Source organism: Leptodactylus fuscus, chromosome 6 (assembly GCF_031893055.1).
Source record: "Leptodactylus fuscus isolate aLepFus1 chromosome 6, aLepFus1.hap2, whole genome shotgun sequence".
In the NCBI taxonomy this organism is placed as follows: domain Eukaryota; kingdom Metazoa; phylum Chordata; class Amphibia; order Anura; family Leptodactylidae; genus Leptodactylus; species Leptodactylus fuscus.
This window is the reverse complement of record NC_134270.1, coordinates 46,996,532-47,016,780: the sequence shown is the minus strand read 5'-3', so window position 1 is coordinate 47,016,780 and position 20,249 is coordinate 46,996,532. Positions and strand designations below refer to the sequence as shown.

The 20,249-nt window shown below is 45.0% G+C and overlaps 1 protein-coding gene across 2 annotated transcripts in view; it reads right to left on the bottom strand.

Annotated features, from left to right (window-relative positions):
• The window catches only part of KMT2A (lysine methyltransferase 2A), a 73,716-nt gene extending 55,379 nt beyond the window's left edge, over positions 1-18,337 (bottom strand). Inside the window, exon 1 of one of the 2 annotated variants that reach the window (XM_075279875.1) lies at positions 18,020-18,337. In XM_075279875.1, coding sequence (XP_075135976.1) covers positions 18,020-18,289 — 270 coding nt within the window. In that variant the 5' untranslated portion in view covers positions 18,290-18,337. The remainder of the gene's footprint in view (positions 1-18,019) is intronic. The other variant, XM_075279874.1, reaches the window with a different exon arrangement.
• Between the last annotated feature and the right edge of the window lie 1,912 nt (positions 18,338-20,249).

Sequence of the window (20,249 nt, the reverse complement as noted above, 5' to 3'; positions counted from 1 at the left end):
ACCTGTTACAACCAAGGTAGCCAGAAGAGCATCTCTGAACGCACAGTACGTCGAACTTTGAGGCAGATGGGCTACAGCAGCAGAAGACCACACCGGGTGCCACTCCTTTCAGCTAAGAACAGGAAACTGAGGCTACAATTTGCACAAGCTCATCGAAATTGGACAATTGAAGATTGGAAAAACGTTGCCTGGTCTGATGAGTCTCGATTTCTGCTGCGACATTCGGATGGTGGGGTCAGAATTTGGCGTCAACAACATGAAAGCATGGATCCATCCTGCCTTGTATCAACGGTTCAGGCTGGTGGTGTCATGGTGTGGGGAATATTTTCTTGGTACTCTTTGGGCCCCTTGGTACCAATTGAGCATCGTTGCAATGCCAAAGCCTACCTGAGTATTGTTGCTGACCATGTCCATCCCTTTATGACCACAATGTACCCAACATCTGATGGCTACTTTCAGCAGGATAATGCGCCATGTCATAAAGCTGGAATCATCTCAGACTGGTTTCTTGAACATGACAATGAGTTCACTGTACTCCAATGGCCTCCACAGTCACCAGATCTCAATCCAATAGAGCATCTTTGGGATGTGGTGGAACGGGAGATTCGCATCATGGATGTGCAGCCGACAAATCTGCGGCAACTGTGTGATGCCATCATGTCAATATGGACCAAAATCTCTGAGGAATGCTTCCAGCACTTTGTTGAATCTATGCCACGAAGAATTGAGGCAGTTCTGAAGGCAAAAGGGGGTCCAACCCGTTACTAGCATGGTGTACCTAATAAAGTGGCCGGTGAGTGTATATCACAGCTCAGCTCTCTCTACAATATAATCCTATATATCACAAAGCTCAGCTTCTCTCCTCTATTATATAACCCTATATATCACAGAGCTCATCTCTCCCTCTATCATATAACCCTATATATCACAGAGCTCATCTTCTCTCCCTCTATCATATAACCCTATATATTACAGAGCTCAGCTTCTCTCCTCTACCATATAACCCTATATATCACAGAGCTCAGCTTCTCTCCTCTATTATATAACCCTATATATCATAGAGCTCATCTTCTCTCCCTCTATCATATAACCCTATATATTACAGAGCTCAGCTTCTCTCCTCTATCATATAAACCTATATATCACAGAGCTCAGCTTCTCTCCTCTATCATATAACCCTATATATCATAGAGCTCATCTTCTCTCCCTCTATCATATAACCCTATATATCACAGAGCTCAGCTTCTCTCCTCTATCATATAACCCAATATACAGTGGGGCAAAAAAGTATTTAGTCAGTCACCAATAGTGCAAGTTCCACCACTTAAAAAGATGAGAGGCGTCTGTAATTTACATCATAGGTAGACCTCAACTATGAGAGACAAAATGAGAAAACAAATCCAGAAAATCACATTGTCTGATTTTGTAAGAATTTATTTGCAAATTATGGTGGAAAATAAGTATTTGGTCAGTAACAAAATTTCATCTCAATACTTTGTTATATATCCTTTGTTGGCAATGACAGAGGTCAAACGTTTTCTGTAAGTCTTCACAAGGTTGGCACACACTGTTGTTGGTATGTTGGCCCATTCCTCCATACAGATCTCCTCTAGAGCAGTGATGTTTTGGGGCTGTCGCTTGGCAACACGGACTTTCAACTCCCTCCAAAGGTTTTCTATAGGGTTGAGATCTGGAGACTGGCTAGGCCACTCCAGGACCTTGAAATGCTTCTTACAAAGCCACTCCTTCGTTGCCCTGGCGGTGTGCTTTGGATCATTGTCATGTTGAAAGACCCAGCCACGTTTCATCTTCAATGCCCTTGCTGATGGAAGGAGGTTTGCACTCAAAATCTCACGATACATGGCCCCATTCATTCTTTCATGTACCCGGATCAGTCGCCCTGGCCCCTTTGCAGAGAAACAGCCCCAAAGCATGATGTTTCCACCCCCATGCTTTACAGTAGGTATGGTGTTTGATGGATGTAACTCAGTATTCTTTTTCCTCCAAACACGAAAAGTTGTGTTTCTACCAAACAGTTCCAGTTTGGTTTCATCAGACCATAGGACATTCTCCCAATACTCTTCTGGATCATCCAAATGCTCTCTAGCAAACTTCAAAGGGGCCCGGACATGTACTGGCTTAAGCAGTGGGACACGTCTGGCACTGCAGGATCTGAGTCCCTGGCGGCGTAGTGTGTTACTGATGGTAGGCTTTGTTACATTGGTCCCAGCTCTCTGCAGTTCATTCACTAGGTCCCCCCACGTGGTTCTGGGATTTTTGCTCACCGTTCTTGTGATCATTTTGACCCCACGGGGTGAGATTATGCGTGGAGCCCCAGATCGAGGGAGATTATCAGTGGTCTTGTATGTCTTCCATTTTCTAATTATTGCTCCCACAGTTGATTTCTTCAATCCAAACTGGTTGCCTATTGCAGATTCAGTCTTCCCAGCCTGGTGCTGGGCTACAATTTTGTTTCTGGTGTCCTTTGACAGCTCTTTGGTCTTCACCATAGTGGAGTTTGGAGTCTGACTGTTTGAGGGTGTGCACAGGTGTCTTTTTATACTGATAAGTTTAAACAGGTGACATTACTACAGGTAATGAGTGGAGGAAAGAGGAGACTCTTAAAGAAGAAGTTACAGGTCTGTGAGAGCCAGAAATCTTGATTGTTTGTAGGTGACCAAATACTTATTTTCCACCATAATTTGCAAATAAATTCTTACAAAATCAGACAATGTGATTTTCTGGATTTGTTTTCTCATTTTGTATCTCATAGTTGAGGTCTACCTATGATGTAAATTACAGACGCCTCTCATCTTTTTAAGTGGTGGAACTTGCACTATTGCTGACTGACTAAATACTTTTTTGCCCCACTGTATCACAGAGCTCAGCTTCTCTCCTTCTATCATATAACCCTATATATCACAGAGCTCAGCTTCTCTCCGCTATCATATCATATATCCCTATATATCACAGAGCACAGCTTCTCTTCCTCTATCATATAACCCTATATCGAATCGGCTTTATTGGCACGTTCGAATGGATATTTGGCATTGCCAAAGCTAGTAAAGTAAGTGTGTGTGTGTGTGTGTGGGGGGGGGAGTTGGAGTCGAGGGGGAGAGTATGGGGGGGTGGGGGGTGGCTGATTTGGGGTATAACAGTCCATGGAGTCTCATCATCCTCTTAGTTGGTGACCGCTATATGGGGAGGTGGGGTGGGGAGGTGGGGTGGGGTGGGGAGGTGGGGTGGGGCGGGTGGTGTGGGGGTATAACAGTCCGTGGAGTCTCATCTTCCTCTTGTTTGGTGACAACTGGACACGTATTGGGCAGCGATCTCCACAGTGGCCTCTTCTTCTCCCAGTAGGATGTAGAGTTTCCTCTTCTTGTCTGCAGATATGAAGTCTGGGATGTGGGCAGAGAGTCTTTGGTAGTAGACGGCCCTCACAGCTGAGTATTTGGTGCAGTGTAGCCGGAAGTGGGTCTCGTCTTCTAGGGCCCCCTGGTCACAGTGCTGGCACAGTCTCTTCTCCCGTGGCTTGTACATCTGCCTGTGCCGCCCCGTCTCCATCTACAGGTTGTGGGCGCTCAGTCTGTACCGGCTCAGGGTCTGTGTTTGGGGTGGCGTATTCTCTCCAGGTAGGTGGCTCTATCCTATATATCACAGAGCTCAGCTTCTCTTCCTCTATCATATAACCCTATATAGCACAGAGCTCAGCTTCTTTCCTCTATCCTACAAAACCTATATATCAGAGTTCAACTTCTCTCTATCATATAAACCTATATAATCATTATATAATCATCCATGTAATATTACATATGAGCAGATGGAAAAGTGAGAATAACCCTAGTGCTGGAGCTGAATGCTTTTACAAAAGGATGTTGAAAGTTATAGCTGTGGGCCAAACAAGTGTTTGCCAAAAGCTATTAAAAGGTATTTCAGAGGTTGTCTTGGATTTAAAAAAAAAACAAAAACCTACTCACAGGTTGTGTTTGGTATGTCACCACTGAGGCATTAAAGTGAATGGGGCTAATGTGCAAAACCACAAAATTTGTGGACATATAGAACATGGTTTTTGGAAGAAAGCTGACATGTTTTTCAAACTGTAAAAGGCATGAACCCCACTTTTCTGTCTCAAATTTATTATTCATACTGAGGCCCTATCCACAGGTTTGATCATTGTCATCTTATCTGATGACCTCCAACATCCGGCCCCTGCACCGATCAGCTGTTCTGGCATCCTCCACACATCTGTTGATGTAATAGGAGTGGCAGCCCTGTCCAGTCTATAGCAAAGGTTCTGGGGAATTGCTAGAATAGGAGCAGATGTGCACACTCTACATCCATTGTTGTAACTTGCACCTGGAGGAAGCGGCAGAAGTCTGTGGTGTCCAGGTGTTAGACCCTCACAGATGACATACTGATAAATAAATATAGATACACACACACACGCATATATACATACGATTTTTGTGGCCACAAAGCCCTTTTAATATTTAGACAGCATAAACGTAGACTAGACCATGAGAGGGTGCATCAGGTAAAGTGAAGTCCTCCATATGATACATCTAGGACATCTTTAGATACTTTTTGCCAAAATTTTCCATCAATGTAGTGGGGAAATTTTTGCAGTTAAGCCATTCCTCTGTCCCTGCTAAGCCATGTCCCCTTGGTAAGAGAGAAGCAAAGATGTGGTGCCAGAGATAGATAGATAGATAGATAGATAGATAGATAGATAGATAGATAGATCTATCTATGTCAATACACACCTGGCACCAGAAGGTGGCATGGAATTAAGAATGCTTAATCAAAATGTGAGTGTGTGGATAGACCGAGGAGGCAGCTGCTACTTAATGGATTTTCCAATTCGATAATGGTTGTATGAATGCAATCTTGGCCGGCCACCATACATAATGCTACTAATAATAAAGCTCACACAGCCAATGGACTTTCGTACTAGATATTTTCTGCCAACTCCTAAGCCTAACCTTGTTATCTTTCAGAAATGTGAAGCCAAGAATACTATGACATTGATAGGTTGCAAAAACCAAAGACCTGACCTTACTGTGTGCGTGTATCATCATTAGGGAGAGAAGAGTCGGGGCCTTTTATCATGGACAGCATGGAGGGGACAGAGTAGTGTGAGTCATGGATGACTGGTCGTGTATGTGGACTCGGTAGCGTACGCAAATTCCATTCTTAGTTCTGCCCAGCTTATGTTATTGCACTTTTCTTGGAATCAATTCTTTTTATCTTACTTACATGGTGTTACAACATGAGTTGTTTTCTGTTACAGGTTTATTTTATAACTGCAAAAATAAAAAAAACTTTAACAAAAACAAACACACCCTAAAAAACTATGGACGGCCACCGAGCAGGCAATCTAAGGGTCCACTCACACAGAGGAAAATGGCGCTGATTCTGCCACGATAACTCACATCAGAATCATCGCTGATAAAAATACTCCCATTGACTTCAATGGGTTCTGTTTTCCACGCGGAACACATTGAGATCAATGGGAGACTTTTAAACTCATTGATTTCAATGTGTTCCGAGCGGAGAACCCACTGAAGTCAATGGGAGTCTTTTTATCAGCGCTGATTCTGCCACGAGTTATCATGGCAGAATCAGCGCCATTTTCCTCCAGGAATGTTCATTCCCATCTATCACCGGTGCTTGCATACAGAAGATCATTGCTATATGTGTTTGCTGGTAGCAGACTGCTCATTCACCAGGTGATAGTTGGCATCTTTACATGGGCCAAACAATAGAAACTATTGTTCCCTAGGTTCCAAGTGTATCGCTGCCAAGAATAAAAGGATCAGGCATATGAAATTTAGCGTACCTGTTTCTTCTATCCCCAACACTGCCTGTTTAGGAAGAAAGGGACCACTCCCATACATATCAGATAGCCAGCAGGCCCACCAAGATTGGTAGGATCAGCCAACATTGATTCAGTGCATACAGGCAGAGGTCGGTGGGATCAGACAACCAGACACACCCCAAACCGCAGATGTTGGGAAAAGAACAGTCGGGCCTATTGGATATCAACCAGATCTGGAGATAAGTCGTGCCCAGTGAAGTCAGGCACTGGCTTACTCCTCTCATTGATAACACATGCTTGGCAGGGAGGGATACCTGTCAACTGACAGCTTTCTACAGCCAGACTAATTACGGTAGAAACAATCCTCTTTTCTACACCATCACCAATGTTACAACCCCCCCTCCCCCTCTCAAAAAAAGCTTACACTAACGTTAAAAAAAAGTATTAAATGTAATAAAATATTTGTACAGTGAATACCTTCTGCAGCTGAAAGGCTGTGAAGACACCTTAAGGAGTGACTTCACCCCCTGAAGTATAAGAGAAAGCAATAGTCTTGTCCTGCGTGTTGTACTAAGTGCCTGGGGTTAGATAAACGTTCAGTCGAGCCAAGTATTACATAAGGATTTCTAGGAAGTCCCAGCTCCGCCTGTTCTATCCACAGCCTAGAACCGCTGCTCTGAGGTTTATTTCGGGATTTGGCATTCTCAATTCCACCCACTTTTTCATGAAACATTAAATGATCAAATTACGGGGGGAAAAAAACAAAACAAAAAAACTTTACACAAGCAAGAGAAAACAATACTTAGAAAAGCAATAAATGTTACTCGCTACAGAAGAACGTGCGAGAGTATGTGAGTGAGAGCAGTGCCAATAAACCCTGTATGCAGTAGTCTGCTCCTATCTACTGAACACACTCATATGCCAAGGTTTCCTGCAGGTCACACCATGCCACGGAGAGGTGTCCTTCACAAGGAGAGTATAATGCTACTAAATAACTAGACCGGACTTCACACGTGGGCTCCTTCCAAACCCCCTTCTCACTTGTATCAACTGCAATATTCATTTTGAGACATTTTTTTCTGCTATGTATGACCGGTTTTATGCTTGGACTCCAGACACACTAAGCTTTACAGAATCTGCCTAAAAAAAAGCCTCTCATACTCTCGCATTCATTTCAATAGGAGCCAACAGCAAATTTTGAATGTGAGTCAGGAACAAAATGCACTGCAGAGAGATTTTGCAAAAACCATGCCATTTTTTTCCCACTTCACATTTATTTTAATGGACTTTGCAAGGTGGGAATCCATCTGAAGATAGTTAAAAATTCTACCTGATGTCCACTGAAATGAATGGAACAGATGGGAGTCATTTTCTGCCTCAAAACTCCATGTGAACTTAGCCTTTCTGCACTAAACCTTCCCAGCAGCACCCACATATAGAATAAATGCAAGCTTTTAGGCTTAGTGCACCTCTACATTGTGATTTCAGGTACAAGACTATTCAATGTAGCCACTAAATGGGGTCTGTCGGGTTCTGCCACAGGGTGGGAAAGACTGGTGGCAATACATTGCTGGGCTATTCTTCAGGTCATATATTGCAGATCTGTGATGGCCACAACTAATGGACATTCAACATAGGGTTCTGACCACGAGAAACCATTGAATCTGGCTTCAGTGTTTTGAGAAAGGTTTGTGGGCTCGCATTTGCCATGGACTTGGTAACAGGGCTTCGAAAAGAATATAAAAGAAATTTAAAAACAAACCCTCTGTACCCAGAGAATCCCTATGTGTGCAGCTATTGCGGTCACATCCTTGTTCTAGTGCCTCATGGTGTTCTTTTGATTCCCTCTTACAATGTCCTTTAAGAGGTTGCACATCCTGTGACACAGTTTATCACTGCTAGACCCATATACCACTTCAGATAGGCGGCCATCCCTAAGCAATAGGTGACACACATTGCCTGAAAATTCCCATTTATAACAAAATAGGTCACAACAGCCCCGAACTGAACTTCCACAGGCTGACCTATGCCTCGTCACTTCACATGCATGTCAGTGAGGCTCACACCCTGTCCTGTTCTTACTGTGCAGGAAACACGACGCTATGAATAATACATTCTTCTTCTAGTATTAGTACATAAAAAAGTACCATGTCTACGCTCATCCTGACTGTGGCTTACAGCGGGGAATCCCCTCACAGCTACAGAGAAGAGGACAAGGAAGGCAACAACTAAAAGTTACACCAACACATTCAGTAGAGCTGTACGCAACTCTCACATAGACATGAAGACATTTTACACTGTGGGCAAAAGACATTGTAGTTCCTTGTCTGAGAATAAACCCAAAGCTTGACCCCTACGAGCACCCATAGTGGTAGTGACAAAGAGACATAGTTTTTTGGTCAGGATTTTGAGGCCAAATTCGCCTCAAAATCCTGACCAAAAAGATGGCTCCCATTGAAATGAATGAGAGTCAGTCAGTTCTTTTTTCCGGGAGCTGTTTGTTCCGGCTCCTGGAAAAACGCAGCGACATGCTCATTCTTCAGGTGGATTCGCCTCGCTGAAGACACTCCCTCCTCCCGACTAGACCCATTCATTGGGCCGGCATCAAGTCACAGCTTGATACCGTGTGAACCCGGCCTACGGGGATGTTCACACAGAGTTTTTGCCTCAAAAGCCACCTGCAAAAATGTCTCATTCATTTCAACGGGAGTCCCGCGCTTTTTTTTCCCCCACTAGTGATTTTTTTCAGCTAGCGGGGAAAAGAAGAGACATGCCCCATCTTCCCGCGGCTGATTCAGCCACAGCGTCCGTGGCTCGAGACTCACTCCTGATTAGGCCCATTCAGGAGCGGGATACCGATGCACTGCATCCCGTTGTGGCTAGCCAAGCAGATAAGTCACACGGCGGGAACCTTTTCCAACATGTGAACATACCCAAAGCAGGCAAAGATGAAAAGCATCAGGCAACACCAAGTATAAATCTATTCTCAATGTATGGGAATCTTAGACTAGTTTCATATTTGTGCTCAGTCTCCACCTGGTGATTGCGTTCCCCATTCCGCGCTTTTCTCGCCTCATCTTTCACCCTTTTCGGGCTGAAACCTGGCAGACCCCATTATATTCTATAAGGTTCACAGGTTTCCGAAGGTGACCACTTTTTCTTTTTTAAGCGGAAAAGGTCTCCCCAAGCAGAAATCCAAACGCAGATGGAAACCTAGCCTAAGGTGTAAAAGTCTACCAAGCCAGCAGCAAAATGGTGGGGACACTGGTAAGGCAGAAATTTTAGTGGGAGAATAGTCGTTCTTTTATTATATTTATCAGATTGTAGTTCAGCGGTCGCTGATGACGATCCAACATGACCATAAAATATAAGTCCAATAAGAAGAGAAGTGGCGTGCAGCAGGTGATCAGGATGGCACCCATGTGCTGCCTGTATGGCCTACCCATCATCTAATGGATGAAATCTGGACACTACATGCATGCAAGGTCACAAGACCCTTACCCAATAATACCGTATATCATTGTAAATTTATGTATCTGTTTCAGTGCTGGACAATTTCCAGAAGACAAGCAGTTAATAGAGTTACACTGCAGTGTCCATACATGTCTGTGCAGTAGCCATCTTGGCGTAGCATGTCCATAGACGAGGAGAGGACACTGGAATAGGAACTTACTGGGTTACTCATGTAACAATATTAAATCCACGGCTAAAAAACATCCCCCTATTTGCCATTCAGTTCAGGCAGAGTATACAATTATTTCATCTGTTGGCTCACAGTCTCTTATTTAATCCCCTTTTCCCCATCATATCACAACAGAGCACCTGTTACAGGCAGATAAAAGCTGCAAATTCATCTCCTGATGTTATAACATACTGATAGCCTGCATGGCAGATACTAGATGTGCTTTCACTACTCCAGGAAACAGAGGGATACGATCTAAGTGTTAAGACGTTAGTCATGCAAGACTTTAGGAACCACAAGACTGTGTTTATCTATCTATCATCAATATATACATAAACACACATACCTGTGCATATACTGTATGTATTTATATGCACACCCATTCAGTATTGTACAAGAATTTTAAGCACTTTCCCTTCCCTCAATGTTGAGATCAGGGCTCTGTGGGGGCCATATCATCACTTTCAGGGGACCCCTCCTCTAATAGGTGGTCACACCGAATATTGAAGGGATTTAGATTTCGCTTTTTTTCATTCACTTTATTTTGTTAACTTACAAAAATAGCCTATTAACACTTCTGTTCCTCAATCATTCTTACTTTGCAGCAAATATGGGGAGCATACTTAATATTAAGGGCCTATAAAATGCTATCAATGTGATCAGCAGAGGTGAGACTCTCCAGCAGCGAACTCCGCCCTCTAGTGGTAAATCTGCCTCCCATGCTCCTCAAGCCTCAAAGCCGGTCGCCCCAATTTCCCAACAAGCAAGCCCAACTCTACCTCCCAACAGCCAACGCAATGCTCCACTTAGTCTGTAGCCATGACAGGATCCTCCTCTCTACAAAGCCCTCCATTCTCTTGTAATAACCCAGCAGGGGCTTTTCCTAAAATACCAATGAATCAAGACATGCCCCTTCCCAAAGTTCTACAACCGCCAAACCCCAAGTTGCCCAGCTGGTAAATCATTACCTTTTCTAGTAGGCACAACAGCCCCAAACTGAAAATCATAGCATTTAAACTAACCAAAGCCCACCTTCTTCTGGAGTACCTGGAGGAAACCCACACAAACCTGGGGAGAACATACAACTCCTTGCAGATGTTGTCCTTGGTTGGATCTGAACTCAGGACCCCAGCGTTGCAAGTGCTACAGTGTTAACCACACCAGCAGAACATTAGAGTATACACTCACTGAACACATCAATAGAAAACTAGCCATGTATCTTGGATCGGTCCATCCCTGGTGTAAAAACTTCATTGACAACATGATGGCTAAGCTTAAAGAAGCACTCCGGTGATTCCCCCAATATACAGTATAGAATTCTGTTACTATCACCTTATTTAGCTATTCCTAGTTAGCGCTACTGGTACATCATATGATCTCACTCTGACTAGATGAAATAAAATGTTAAAGGGGTATTCCGTCCCAAAATTGATTTTTATACTGATTTCCTATACACAGGATAGGTCATGAATATGTGATCTGTGGAGGTCCACCATCCAAACACTGCACAATTCAGCTGTTCCAGCAGTCCGTAGGTGCCATATGTTGTTTCTATGGACGGGGAGTGTGTGCAGGCTGCAGGATGGCTGTCCACTGCCTAGTGATTATTTAGGGAGAAATGGAGTGCCACCCCTACTACTTTAATAGAAGCAGGCCACATACACTCACTGACCAGCAGACCAGCTTAAAGAGACTTCCAGGCCTCGTAAAAATCACACGCCGATAACGTAGCCTATTGATCAGGTCATCAATAGGAAAACTTCATTTGGGGCCAGAAAATCCCTTTAACACACAGGTCACTGACTACCTGTATGATGGACTGCACCGCACAGACAGAAACTTTTGTGACTATCTACTGATGAGCAGACATCTCCTATCACACAGTTATAACGAAGGACATCACATCTCAGCCTCCGCCGAGACTATGAAATTATTCTCTTTTAGGATTATTTAGGACACTATAGAGAGAGGGAAAATTGCGCTGCCTCCAAGCTGGCAGATTGCGTCCAGTCTTCAGCTGCCCATGTGAGGCAGTATGGGATTGATAACAGATCAAAGAATTATAAAGCCAAGATGGTGTCTGCTCAGTAGATGGATTGCAGGGACAGGAGTGTAGTACACGTGAAAGAAGCCTGGAGAATGACAGCCTATCAGGTAATGGGTGAAGGGAGAACACGCTGGCATGCTTCTGGAATAGTAAAATCCTTTGAAAGCATCCATTCTGTGTGCCACATGCAATTGTGCTTTCTAATATAAGCTGGAGAGAATCAGAACGGGAAGAAACCCAGGCAGGGATGAGAACATGTGCTGTAATAAGCGCCGCTCCTCCTTCCGTCTCTCACGTGTTTCCAAACAGTGACACAGCAATCTGTACAGAGCCTGGGACTATTGATCAGACCACAGACGCACACAAAGCTTTCCATACAGGAGAGGAGACACATGCAGGATCGGCACGGGGCTCACATTCCAGATGCCAGGCGGCACAGCCAACACTCTTGTAATGTGCTACTTATGGGGACATTTTTCACATACCACATATGCCCCAAACAGCTCACTAGTAAAACACAATGTGGACCCATTCAAAGAAGTCCTCACACCAAAGTCAGAGGCTGGGCTGTGAACCCCCTGCCAAAATGTGCAGCTCCAAATGACTAAGTGTAATATGTGGTATCTGAATGACTGTCGTTCTGGCAGCGACTCATCCTATGACTAGACATGGAGTTCTTGCCCCTAATTCATACAAAGTCCCATCGCATGTGGGCAAAGCACAGGCATGAAAAAGTGACTACCAGTGCAGTCTTACTGGTAGTCTACACAACACTCTGCCCATAAGTAGGAGGATTCATGTGGTCTGTCTGAGCATGTGTGACCACCGACACGAGGCACATTAGGTGGACGTACTGAGATGGAAATAACAGTGCTATAACATGGAAGTGAAAGCAACATTTAGGCAATCAAGGTCCCCACCCCCATTAAAAAGAAGAAAATATTTCCCTATAACAGTAGTTGGAAGTGAATTTAAGCATGCCTAGGATAAACACATGCCTTTCCAAAGATAAAATGGAAATAATATAAGAGCAGACTAGATAGACCATGTGGTGTTTTTCTGCCGTCAATTTTCTACGGACCAACTTGTATTGGAGAATGACAACCTTTCCTGATCAGTGGGGGGTCCGGCATATGGACCCTGCATTGATTTGACTGCAAGAAGTTGTATACATAAGGCCAGAAGCCACTCTGTTCCTATTTAAGTGAGTCCTACAGTGTACAGAAGTGCAGCTGCTTCTGGTCACATACCCTATATATAGATTACAGTAGATGAATCAGATCCAACCAACCAGAAACTGATCACCCATCATGTGGACTTTACATTATTCCACTTGAGATATTATGAATACATGTGACCTAAAAAAATATTGCCTCAAAGTTAAAGGGGGTGTCTAACAACAGGACTCCTGTCTATATGCCATATTTATATGACTCATTACGGACGTCATACAGGTAGATCTACTTTGAGGAAAAGAAATCCCATCCATACATTACATGGTTGAGTGACCAGCCAGTAAAGCAGCACTTTTCTGCAATAATTACTATAGGGTAAATGTATGGCCAAATGGCTTCTCAGCACTACAGTTTCTTCTATAAGTCACTGACTAATCACATACCTCCCCTTCAGGCTACACGCACATGACCACATACATGTAGCTGCTCCGTGGTGAAATGGTACATTGATGACATTCAATTCATCTAGAGAGCAAGAGCCACAAAACAGACAGTATAGGACTTGTCCTGGGTTTTTCCCCAGGCTCACTGGAGTGTGTATGGGGCCATAGAGATAAATGGGTCAATGTACTAGCCATTAAAGGCATCACTAGTACACTGCCAAATCACACGGGTGCATACACAAGGGGTGGATAACCCCCGGCATGTGTGCCAACTGTGACACGTGATGAATATTTCCTTGGTATGGTAGCCCGCATACGGCCATTGCGGGATCCACAGTTTATAAATGAGCTCCCCTTTTCAGAGCCTCTATTACAACAGCTCTGTTCCAAAGGATGCTCCTTTAACTACCCCCTTGTCCCACCAATGAGAAGGGAGAGGCAAAGTAGGCTGAGCACCATTATGAACACATCACCATAATACATAAGGACCAACTTTGCTACAGCGATAGGTTCCTATCCTGTGATCTCTGAAAAGGCGTCCAGATAAGAACCATGAACCCCCCAGACCCTTTAGTACAATAGTGAAATATAAAAAATATGCTGGGGTGACCATTACTATTGATGTCAGGCCCTTGGGGTTGGGGGTCTTTCAGTTTTAGTAACAGTTACTAATATGAGGGGCAACTAGAGGTACTAATAAGGAACCGTCATGATGAAGATACTTTATTAGTACCTCCATGTCACATATCAGTGCCCTTCTGGTTCATGAAAGGGGTTAATTCTCACTAATGGAGTCAGCAAATTTTAAGGGTGCTCTCCTTACAGTGGCGACACTCAGCATCTAATGTCGTTTATTGTAGCTGAAACGAATCAGTGTCTCCGTTACAGAGGCGTAAGAGCACTGGCATAAAAAGACCGGATACATCCTTCACCGCCTTCAGGTACGTTGTGTGTCATGTTATATATCCTTGACCCCATCATTTTTTCTCTACTCCTATGTTGTGTGTCACCATCCTATGTAAAAGCGTGCTGCCACACCGTGTCCCCAGCCACATGAGTTTTACTCTATATGCAGGCTGCACATGTACTTTTATTGCCGGGAGGACAGTCTAAATGCGCCCCTATATTGTGGTTTGTGTTACATGACTATAGTGTACTGAAGGACAACCTTCCCGTTATTGTACTGCACCCCTAGTACCTCACATTGTGCAAAAAACAAACATTGGCTACTCTTGCAATAGAGTCTTAAAGGGGCTTTCAAATGCTAAATATTTAGGTATGTCTATAGGATTCAGTGGGGTCTGCTGATGCCATACTCCCGCAGAGGATGACTGGCATTCTCAGTGAATAAGGAACACAGGACCCTCGTTCTCAGAATGCATGGGTGGGAGCCGTCAGTCAGATTTCATTGCCTAAACAAGTAAGGTATGCCAGAGGGATAATATTTGCATTAATGAAAGAACAGACAGAAAGAGTCCCAGTGAGATGAGAGTGTCAGTTTACATAAAATGCACTAATTAAAGCAAGATATTGTGATGCTAGGGATGTGAGTCATCCGTCAATTTACTGTATAGCTTCTACTTTCCTGGAAGGGGTGGTAGTGAGCCCTGGTCAGGCAGAGTTAAAATAGAGAAAGCATGATGTGAAGATAAAAAACAAAAACAGCAGACTGAAAAACTCTGCCATGCTTATAAACAGAACTGATCAATAAAGAGAGAAAGCAGAAATGGGCAAACAATGGGCATATGGAAATGGAGCATGTATGGAAAATTGAGTATGTGGACAGTGCAACAACCAGTAATGCTAATATGCTGGGACCTGCACGGCTCACTCACCATACAGTGTGCAGCAGGGTATCAGTACTGCAGCAGTGCGCATCATACAGTGGGTGAGCAGCATGTTAGCATTAATGGTGGCCATGCTTTCTCAGAACAGTTGATTTCAAGGAGTCCAGGTTTCCGGATTCTGATGGAGTATTCCATGCATACGTTATCACAGAAGGGTGGAGAGAGCAAAAGGATCGAGTGAGCGTGCAAAGGAAAGAGAGCAAAGGAAGGAAAGAGAGCAAAGGAAAGAGAGCAAAGGAAAGAGAGCAAGGTCTGGTTCCAGATCTCTGTGGATGTAACACTGATGGACTATTCCATTTATAGGAGAGCAAAAGGATCCAGCGAGCTCGCAATGGGGAGGGGAGCGAGCAAAGGGGAGCGAGCAAAGGAAAGGAGAGAAAGAGCAAAGTCTGGTTCACATCCACGTTCGGTATTCCGTTTGGGGACCCCCTGAACGGAATACCGAATGCATTGACAAGCGGTGAGCTTATGAAAGCACACGGACCCCATAGACTATAATGGGGTCTATGTGTTTCCCACGTGTTGCCACATGAGTCAGGTGGAGAGGAAAGTAGTTCATGAAGTAGTTTTCTCTCCGCATGTTCTATGCGGTCACCGCACGGAAAACACTCAGGCCCCATTAAAGTCTATGGGATTTATGTGCTTTCATAAGCTCACTGCTTGTCAATGCATTTGGTATTCGATTCGGGGGGTTCCCAAGCAGACTCCCCAAATGGAATACCGAACAAAGATGTGAACCAGGCCTAAAGCAAAGAAGAGAAAGAGTGCACAAAGCAGAGGAAAGAGCAAGAGAGAATCACAGGTAAGAAAAAGAAGAGCAAAGGAGAGGGTGAAAGACAGGGATAACAGCAAATGAGAAAGAGGGAGAGCGCTAACAGCGGGGGAGGGGGGGGGGGCAGAACAGAAGAGGGCAGAGAGATGAATATATATATATATATATATATATATATATATATATATTTATTTATTTATTTCTCCCTATACACTGTATGTATGGCACACAATGCCAAATTATATACTGAAATAAACAGAGCCAGTGAGTGAAGAATAAAGGAGGTAGACAACCAGATTATATATAATACAAGTCAGCTAAGTCTGACGGCCTGACACAATCCTTTCACCCCCAATATCCATATAGAATGAAGACCCCCCCCTCCCCAAGCTGAAAGACTCAGACAGCAGCTGCTCTTCTGCCGCCAAAACAAAGCCCCCTCCTCATGTCCCAAGCACAATAAGCGGTGCCCAGCCCACACACACACCACTCCTCCTATGTTTACAACATGTAACATGAAAGCAGACACACTACTATAGCAACCATACCCTGAGATCAATGACAAAATGTATATGCACTGCCCTGTTACACATCAATATAAGCATATCCTTAGGGTACCCTGAAAATACCAGACCCCCCTCATTCTGAGCACAACATAAACAGACGGGGAGACACCCCCCCCACCCCGAGTAACCAGAGATCAACAAAGACGCATACAGCCGCACACAGTGACAGGCGCCCCCTCCGAGCACTTCCTCAAAGTGCGACACACATGAAACATAAAACCTATCCCGTGCATCCCAGACATAATCCCTTCACCAATATCCTCAACAAATGCAACCTGAGAATCCGTATATACCCCTGACTGGGCATCACCACCAGGGTGACATACAATGGAGATGCAAGTGGCACTGGCATGTGCCAGTTATACCCAATCATCAATGCAAATGACATACACAAGCAGCAAGGTGACTGCTATGTAGATGCATGACATATACAAGGGTAAATATGGAGACTACTCATCAGTATGTACAGTCAGATCTATGAGGGCTTCATCTATGTAAGAGTGTATTTACACTGCGTGTGTAAGAGGCTGACACACCCCCTTACGTTTTCAGGCCAGGGAGAGCAGCACTGCCATATAGTCAGCGCTCTGCTGCAGCACATGCTGCCACTGAGGGCATATAGAAGTGACAGCACCTCAGCAGACATATGCTAATACACACACACCCACTGGCACCTTGGCAAGAGCACATGGTAATTGAGCCCTGCATGGCCTTGGCATTAGTCATACATAACATATGATGCCACCTTACTTTTCATCCTTCATTACATAAATTAGCTGGCAACCATTACAATAAATGTATATTGGCCATGCTTCACAAGTGCCCACATAAGACAGATCTAATGCACACACTGCAGGTATTAAATGCCTCTTATGCCACTTGGCATGGTGCATACATACCACGCATGGTGCATTTGGCTCCTTTTTGCAAAACAGTTACTGTGCCCATTCTAAAAACTGCAGTGCTCTCTCTCTACCAGTCTGCATGCCAGCTGTGCCCCTCAATGCTTTGGATGTCGATAGGCACCTTGCATGCATGGTGCACAGGATGGCAATGCCCACTTCTTCTGCACGCTGCAGGCATGTCACTGGGCACTGTACAGGCACTGCATGCTTGGTGCACAGGATGGCAGCTTTTCTGCACAGGCATGGTACACTGCAGGGATGATGCACAGGACTCCATGCCCAGGTACTCTGTGCTCCCAGCCATGGCAGGGATGACACTGAAGAACTCATGTAAGTAGTCAGATCAGAGCCACCTTCTTAGGTCACCACCCCAAAGTGCCATGTATACAGCTGTGCTCTGGTGCCCTGCCTCATGACCAAAATCCCTGTCAAGCATAGAGCCAGGACCCCAGAGGGTCCCCCATTGCAGACAGGTGGTGTGTAAGCACACAGCACAGCCTCCATCATACAGAGATGCATGCAGCTCTCATGTGCACCCCCAGGCACACACCCCTCTGCTCCCCTGTGCACCCCCAGTCACACACCCCTCTGCCCCCATGCCAGGGCGCACATACACCCTGGCCATCCTCTCCCAGCCCTGCACCCCATATACCACACAATGACACCCACTGCATCCAGCGCACCCCGCCCCCCACACCCCCAGACAACATGTCCCCCCCCCCCCCCTCCCGTCAGCCACCCTTCCTCCCCCGTTTCCTCCTCACCTCCCCGCTGCTGCCTCCGGACACGTCTCTGAACCGTCTCAGGTTGCTCCCAATAGCTACGGATACTTGCAACGCCGCATCAAATCCAGGTCCAACCCCCCCACAGTTCCCGTGGCCCCCGGGGGCCAAAGAGACTCCATACGCAGTACCCGTACTGCATCCGGTGACGCTTACATCCTCCCTTAGCACGGCTGCCAGTCTGTGTTTAGCTCCCAGTTTCCGGCCGGTCCCAGGCCGAGCTGGGAACCGCCACCGACAGCTGTGCGCCATTTTGTGTCCTGGGATCTTATTATCACCGCGGGCTGGAGAGCAACAGCACTGAGCGGGGCCGGGGGAGGAGATAGGGAACCCCGGAACCTGCATAGCGCATGAGGCTGACGTGTGACCGCTGGGTGGCACTCAGAGTGCAGGGCCGGCTGAGGGGAGGAGCCCAAGAACATGATTTCATACATAACAGCAATTGTATCCATAGTCCTGCAGTCTGAACTATACAGAGGCCGGGGCCTGGGAGGCGTTGTTGTCCGGGACATGGATACTGTTATCAGTGAGATAATCCTATAACTTCTATTTACCGGCCTGGTTGCTGAGCAGTATCATGTCTGCCTTGCTAGGAACCCCCCAAAAATGAACCCCAGGAAATATAAATGATTAAAAGTGTTATCATTCTTCTCCAGGTTATAGAGGTTGTCAGAGAGGCTATCTGACAACCATTAGTGCTGCTGCAGGGTTGTCACCCAGCTTTCCAAGACATATGAATGGCGAATCGGGGATAAACAGCCGCAGAACTGAACCAATATCCCTTCAGGGGTCTGGGAAAGTGCTGGTGATAACCGATTGGATTTATTAGGCTCTGTTCACACTTCAGTCAGAGATTCTGTCATATGTGATGGAAAGAATAGCGCAGCATGCAGCATTGTAAGTCAATAGGATCCAACAATCACCACTGCCCAGTGTTACATAATGGAACCTGAACTCCGTCATTAATGACAAAACTTTACACAAGTGTCAACAGAGCCTAACAAGTTTTCTTGGTAGAAAAGCATCAGTTTTTTAATGCAGTTTTTGGAGCAGATTTAAAAGGAACCAAAAAACAAAACAAAAACCTGCAGCAAAAATGACAGGTACAGGCAGCTTAATTCCAACATGGGTAAATCATGTGACCACTGCAATCTTGGGAGCCATTGATTTTTCCCGTGTTCTCAAAGGGATCCATGTCCAGCGATCAGTATGTGAGAGGAGTGCCCACTTTTAGAGCTTCACATGCCGCTACACAGTGGTCTATGTCATTTCAGAAATTTTCTCAAACAGTTGACACTCCCTTCAAGTTCCTCTAATAATTCCGTAGGAGAATGTTCTCACCAGAAATGTCCCCTTCTGACCCACATCAGTGGCCTTTCATCCAGCCAAACCAGTACCCTGCTCCGCTCTAATGAGGAGCAATAACCTCCAAACAGCTGTCTGGGATGGGTCCATCTTCCCTTTTGTAAAAGATGTTCTGGTTTGGCTTTAGTTCCAGACAATGTCTGTAGGTTTCAAAGAAAACCAGGCATTGATCTAGAGGGGGCTGTCTTATAAAAGGTAGCCTAGAATAAGTTTCACTTTTTCCAGCAAGAAAACTTTTTTTAAAATATTTTTGTTCTCTTTTAGTTGTGGGAGTGTTTTAGTCAAATTCTTCAGGCAAGACAGACGTCCATGTGCAAGAACAGTACATGAGCCCTTGATGTCCATCTTATAATTTGCTGGTATATATGGGCTGAGTCGATGTTACCCACTAAGAAATCCAAGCAATTGCATGAGACCCCAAAGATAAGAGGGCCACACACTAAAAGAGGACCTTTTACATCCTCATAGATGTGCCTTATTATATACCGCTATAAAGCAGTGCCCTAGTATGAGCCCCAGTGCTGGAGATACTAGTTCCAAAATTAACAGTGCAAGTCTATGAAAGAATACAGTTGTGTGTGTGTGTGGGGGGGGGGGGGGGAAGCATTCCTCGCAGCCCAGCGATGATGCTAAGCAGTAAGGCACGGTCTTCATATAGTGGGGAGATATACCAAAATAGTGGCACCGATATCTCCAGCCCCAGGTCTAATACCAGGAAAGTTGACAGTGTGCCTAATTCAGTGCACTGTTTGCTTTCTAGCGGTATGTAATACCACACATCTACCCCCGTGGACAAAATTGTTGGTACCCTTAGTTTAATGAATTATAAACCCATAATGGTAACAGA